Genomic DNA, 5,924 nt, shown 5'->3' on the forward strand with positions numbered 1-5,924 from the left:
ATGATTCTATGATTCTATCTGGCTTATTTTCTAGAGCTGGAAACACAAGATTTCCCCCCACTTTAATCTGCTTTTTATCCTCATTTTCACACTATTTAGCTTTTATTTAGCCTAGGTTCCTTAGGCGAAATATTTATGCTAACCCAACAGCTAAAGTTGTACTGGTAGCTAAGATGTATCAGAAGCTTCTCTTACACTATATGTATTGTAGAGGTGTTAATTAAATATTGATTCTCCTGACACTTTTCTGCATTTTAACCTCCACGATTTCAGGGTTGTTATTTATTCATTTGTGTAGACAATCCTCTCTTTTTCTTCATCTATCTTCAATAAATACTATTGCAGAATGAGAAGTGTGACTGGGGTAAAGGATAGGATAAAGGGAACATTTACCATAGTTAGCAACTTGGCTAGAGAAGACTTTGAACAATTTGGGCCATCTTTCCTAGCCTGTAGCTGTACCTCCTGTATCTATAAAACTCTGCATCTGCAAATGCAAGTTGGTAAATATGCTGTTACTCTTCTTTAAATACGTATATTACATATATATTGAGACACTCTTCACTATAGCTCAGCAGACTTGATAGTTGCCTTTGAAAATTTGACCATGTGTATTTAATTGTCTTAAAAGGACAACATAAAGATTTCAGTGAGAGTAATTATCTAGAACATGTGAATCACCTAGTAAACATACTCAGCAATTTACTCAAAAGAATAATTTCAGCCGTTTTTAATTGATCAACCAATATATGTTAGCTGAGAAGATGCACATCCATGCAGTGAAATTAGCCTTACTGACAACGAGCTTTCTTTTTTTAGCTACATTTTGCAAACCTTTCAGAAGTAGTCTGTGGCTCCCAAGATTTGATGGTTTACAGATTGAAAATCCTTCATAAAATCCATTTCTCCAGACTCAGTGGACAAATGTCAATTTTTTCTTCAATAATAGAATGGCAAAGTAATACTGTACTCTGAAATAATTGACTAGTTAATTCCTCTTTTTATTTTTTAGAATAGGCTTTTTCTAGAAAGAACTGCTCCTACATTTTGATTAGGTCGCTTGAAATCACTCTGATTGGAAAACCTAATTGAACATGACTCAATGATGAGTCAGACCCAATAGGAGTCAATGATGAGATACACTTGCCAGAAAAGAAAATCAAATTCTGGGAAGTATTAATAGCATTGTCATATGCGAGACATTGGAGGTAATTATTCTGCTCTATTTGGTTGTGGTGAGGATGCAGGTGATGGTAGTCTGCCTGGTTTGGGCACCTTACTTAATGGATGATACAAATTGAAGAGAGTCTGGAAGAAACAGACAAAAGCTATAAGAGGCTTAAGAAGTATTATCTATTAGGAAAAGTGACTGAAAGATTATTATCTTAGTTATGTAAGGCACTTTTATTGTCACTTGTTCACTGATGAGAGGAGAAGTAAGCAGCTTACATCACAGCAGTGGCTGTGTCTACTCTCCTGAGAGTCTTTATTTGTCCCAGGGAGGCATGCCTGGCTTCCAGCTGCAGGATGCCCTGGTGACACAGTGGCCATGTCACAGTGGGCAGCAGTGGGGGTGTTGGCAATGATGTTACACGGGGTGACACGGCCCCCAGGCAGGTATAAGAAGGGGTCATGGGCAGGCCCTAGACTGGGAGGCAGCAGCTCCCAGCACCCAGGCCAGGCCAGGCCAGGCGGAGCCACTGCCTTTTGGGGGGCTGAGCCCCAGGGGTAGGTGAGGCAGACATGGCCCCGCCAGTCTTTGTCTGAGGCTGGGACAGCCCTGGGCAGGGGACGAGGGGCTTGCTGGGGGTGCTGCAGGAGGAGCAGGTTCCCAGGTCTGGGGCTTGGGATCTTGTGTTGGAAATTCATCTCCTCGGCAGAGGAGTGCCTGAAGAAGCCCTGGCGCTGCTGGGGCAGGTTTCAGGAGCGCTCGCTGCCCACTGTAGCTCTGTCCGCCATGAAGCGCAAGGCCCCTGATGCAAGGGAGAATGGTGAGACCAAAGTGACCCCACACATCCCTGTGGCCCACGACCAAGCAAAGGGTGTGTCAGGGCAGTCTGTGTGTGGCTGCAAGCCTTGTGAAGGGAGGCTGGAGGCCCCCAACAGCCTGGTGCAGGGGTCATGCTCAGCAAAGGGGCCTGAGGCGAGGGGAGGCTGTGTGGGGAGGGGAGGTGCTGCTGGGGCTGGCTGGGAGCAAGAGGACCCAACAGGATGGGATGGGAGAGGGTAGGGGAAGGACAGGCTGGGACAGAGCTATAGCCACCGAGGCCAAGGAAGGGGCCTGCCTTTGGGGCTGTCGAGGGCCAGCGGGACAGGAATCGGTACAGGAGGGGATTTTGGCAGAGGCAAGATGTGCTGTGTGGAACACAGGGACTGGCTACAAAGGCAGCGCCCCAAAGCGTGCAGGGAGGCACTCTGTCCCCCGATACAAGCTAGAGCCTTCCCTGGCCCCTTTTGTGACTCCTGCCCACCACACACGTGCCTGTTGTGACAAACAACACTTGCAATGCCTGCGATGCCTGCAATGCCCCTTTCTCCCCAAAGCCACCAAGTGCTCTTCCTGCAGCTCCAGCCCTGCCTGTCATCCAGCAAGGCAGGGACAGAGTGGGCCTGTGGAGGGAAATCCCTCTACAAGGACACTTTGGCACACCCTAGAGAGGCACTTAGTACTTGTGGCCTTTGCTCTCCCCTCTGCAGCGTGCGTGCTGTGTGGCCGGGCAGACACTGATCCAGATATTTATGGGGAGAAGAGCCAGGATAATGGTGTCTGCACCCATGAGAATTGCCTGGTGAGTTCCCCTGGGGCTGCCCCCAGCTTTTCCCTGGACTCCAGCCCAGCAGCCTGGGCTCTCTGTCCCCAGCCTGGCAGGATCGAGGGGTGTGGGACTGTGCTTACAGCCCATGGCCTGCCCAGATCCTCTCTATGCACCATCCAGCAGTAGTGGTCCCTGCATCGCCCACCTAATGAGCTCCTGGACTGTCCTGTTTTTCAGTATCTGGCCAACAGGCTTTTCTTGAGGCGGGCAAGGAACAACGAAGTCCACAACATCCACCCTGAGGACGTCCGACGGGTGGTGAAGCAGGCCTCTAGGAAGGTGAAGACCTCATAGGGAGCTGTGGGAGGGGTTGTGCCAGAAGGGGCTGAGGCTGTGCCACAGGAAGGAAATCCCGGTGTTTCAGGCAGCCCCAGGCAACACAAGTCCCAGGAGCTCCAGCTCCTGGAAGGCTCCAGCATAAGCAGGGACCGCAGTCCACAAGGTGGATCTGCAGCACGTGACTCAGTAGCACCGAGATCCCTGCACCTTTGCCAAAGGTTTGGGGCAGGCCTGGGGGGCCCAGAGCACATCTCTGACAGGAGGGATGCTGTGCTTTTTGCAGATCTGCTATGTCTGTGGCGAGAGGGGGGCCACCATTACCTGCCAGGGGAAGAAGTGCAAGTGCAGCTTCCATTTCCCCTGCGGCCGTGAAAATGGATGCATCTCCCAGTTCTTTGGGCAGTACAGGTAAGGGCTGACAGCCTTCGTGCTGGGCCTCCTCTGCCTCCGTCCCCCTCATGCCAGCAGTGGCCAAGCAGACGAGGAGCCTGCTTGTTGTGCCCCACAGAGACTCCTCCAAGTGCCCTCCTGGAGACATAGCCAGGATGTGGAGGTCTCATTTATGGCCCCTTCCCCATGCAGTGGGTGCACCTTCAGCATTGCCCTGGGAATTCCTTGTTCTTGGCCCCCAGGAAGCCTGGGAGGCATTAAAGACTGTCTTTGCAAGGCCTTGCCCCTTCATAAGGCCTCGTCCCTGGTTGCGAGGTCTGTGCCTGGGCAGAAGCTCCCTTGGGCTTGTCTCGGAGGATGCCTGTGACTCAGACAGAACATGCCAGGGCCCTGGGATGGGGAATCCACGGGGAGGGTATGGGAACAGGAACATGTGCATGCTGCCCGGGCAGCAGTCGGCCTGTGCAGTCCTTTGGGTAGCCTTGTCCAGAACCAAGGAAGGACTCAGCTCTTCCTGACCTTGCCCACCTCTTCTTCCATGTCCCACCCAGGTCCTTCTGCCAGGAGCACAGGCCAGCACAAACAGTGCAGGCGCACCAGGACAGCCAAACCTCATGTGTCATTTGCCTGGAGCGTGTGGAGGAGAAGCTATCCTACCAGACTATGGTGTGCCCCAACTGCAGGCAGGCATGGTTCCATCGGGGCTGCATCCAGGTACGAGGCCCTTCCTGTGCCCCTTAGGCAAGGCAGGTGCCTGGCAGCAGTGCCCTGCTCACGCTGCTTGTCTCCCTCTTGCAGCAACAGGCTTTTCATGCTGGGCTGCTTTGCTTCCAGTGCCCCCAGTGTAATGACAGGGAGAAATTCCTGCCAGAAATGTCTTCCCTGGGGATCCAGGTCCCAGCCAGGTTGGTTCTCTTCTGCCCTTCCACTGCGCCCACAAGACAGACAAGCTGTGCTAGGCCAGCCCAGAGGCTCTCTGCCCAAGCTCTGTCTCCCACGAGAGGGGCTGCTGAGAGGAGACCCCGGGAACTCAGCCTTCGGAGCAAGAAGCGGGGGGCTCTTGGATATGAGTTCTGGAGGAATTTGCTCTTCCCAGAACTTGCCTGGTTGTTTTTCTCAGACCTCAACTCAACTTCTTGCCTCCATGCTCCTTTGGGGCAAAGGCAGCCCCTGCTTCCCTCCTAGTTTTCTCCCCAACTCCGCCAGGCCGTTGACAACAGAGGTCAAGGTCATCCGGGGCTCAGAGAGGCAACCAAACTGGCTGCATGGGGCTCCCCAGGATCCCTGGTGCTCAAGTGTCTGGCTGTCCTAGATGCCTGACTCGATCCTGGGTCTCCCTTATGCTTGTGGCAGAGGAGGCTCATGACCTTTCTTTTCTTTCACATGCAGACAACCAGCATGGGAGGCTGGTGCTGGCTTTACAGAAATGTACCAGAGGCACAGCCAATGCGATGCCAGCCTGTGCCTCTATGCCCAAGGCAGGGAGCAGGCAGAAGAAGAGGGGTAAGTCACCAAAACAGTAATTTCCCCGCTGGAACTGCTGGCAGCAGATGCCTTAGTCTCAGTCTCTCCGGATCCCTATGTTAGGCTATGCAAGAAAAGCTCATCTGCACACCCAAAATGTGTAAATAGTGTCTGGTCAGTATGCTTGTCTGGCCATGCCCAGTGCCTGACCAGTGCAGTCTGTCCTATTGCCTGCCTAAATCATGCACTAGAAGCCCACCTGCGCACCCATAGAGGAGCACAGAGAGCCAGTGGCAGATGGGGGGAGCCCAAAGACTACCTTGCCTCAGCTACTCATGGGAGGCCCATCCCAGGAGCCATCAGCACATCAGAAGCCCACCTCCTCAAGCCCAGCTCCACAGAGAGGCCCAAAGGCAGGCAGGAACCCAAAGAAAGGGCTCAGAAGAAGGAATACCCTGTCCAGGCCCCTCCCAGGGCTGTCCCAGGAGAGCCATCAGTCCCATTGTCCAGGCGTGAAACCCATCCAGATGAGTCAACACTGTGCTCATGTGACTGCTCTATGTGTCTGTCCGTGATCTGTGTGGCCAACCCCATATATGTGTATATATGTGGTGTATAGGTGTGTGTGCCTACTGGGAATACATCTTCAACCTCTCTACTGGTTGGATGGGGTGTGATACATTTTCTCTCTAGGCTCTGAAGGCCTTGCAAAGGGGTGGAGAAGGGTCCCCCCAGCGGTTGAGGAAGAGGGAAAGGGACAGCCCTTTCTCAAGGCCACGCTGAGCTGCCAGGCCAGATGGCATGCCCCTGCTACCACTGACCAAGTGGTTGTCCAAGCCACAAAGGGAGGGTTTGCCTGGGCTCCTGAGCTCACCCAGGGCTCTGGGAGCAAGGACTCTTGGCATTCAGTTGGGGCCATCTCAGGGAGCCCCACTGGGCAATCTTTTGCTCAGGTCACTTTGTCGTCCCTGGCTG

General features: G+C 52.9%; 1 protein-coding gene across 1 annotated transcript in view; it reads left to right on the plus strand.

Annotated features, from left to right (window-relative positions):
- Nucleotides 1-1,957: 1,957 nt before the first annotated feature.
- Nucleotides 1,958-5,924, plus strand: part of PHF7 (PHD finger protein 7) — a gene marked incomplete at its 3' end in the record, with an annotated part of 4,381 nt that continues 414 nt past the window's right edge. The window contains exons 1-7 of the mRNA XM_009572615.1: nucleotides 1,958-2,042; nucleotides 2,698-2,789; nucleotides 2,994-3,095; nucleotides 3,379-3,503; nucleotides 4,037-4,199; nucleotides 4,284-4,390; nucleotides 4,875-4,988. Coding sequence (XP_009570910.1) covers nucleotides 1,958-2,042; nucleotides 2,698-2,789; nucleotides 2,994-3,095; nucleotides 3,379-3,503; nucleotides 4,037-4,199; nucleotides 4,284-4,390; nucleotides 4,875-4,988 — 788 coding nt within the window. The remainder of the gene's footprint in view (nucleotides 2,043-2,697; nucleotides 2,790-2,993; nucleotides 3,096-3,378; nucleotides 3,504-4,036; nucleotides 4,200-4,283; nucleotides 4,391-4,874; nucleotides 4,989-5,924) is intronic.

The sequence above is a fragment of the Fulmarus glacialis genome, unplaced genomic scaffold (genome assembly GCF_000690835.1).
Source record: "Fulmarus glacialis isolate BGI_N327 unplaced genomic scaffold, ASM69083v1 scaffold28232, whole genome shotgun sequence".
Lineage (NCBI taxonomy): Eukaryota > Metazoa > Chordata > Aves > Procellariiformes > Procellariidae > Fulmarus > Fulmarus glacialis.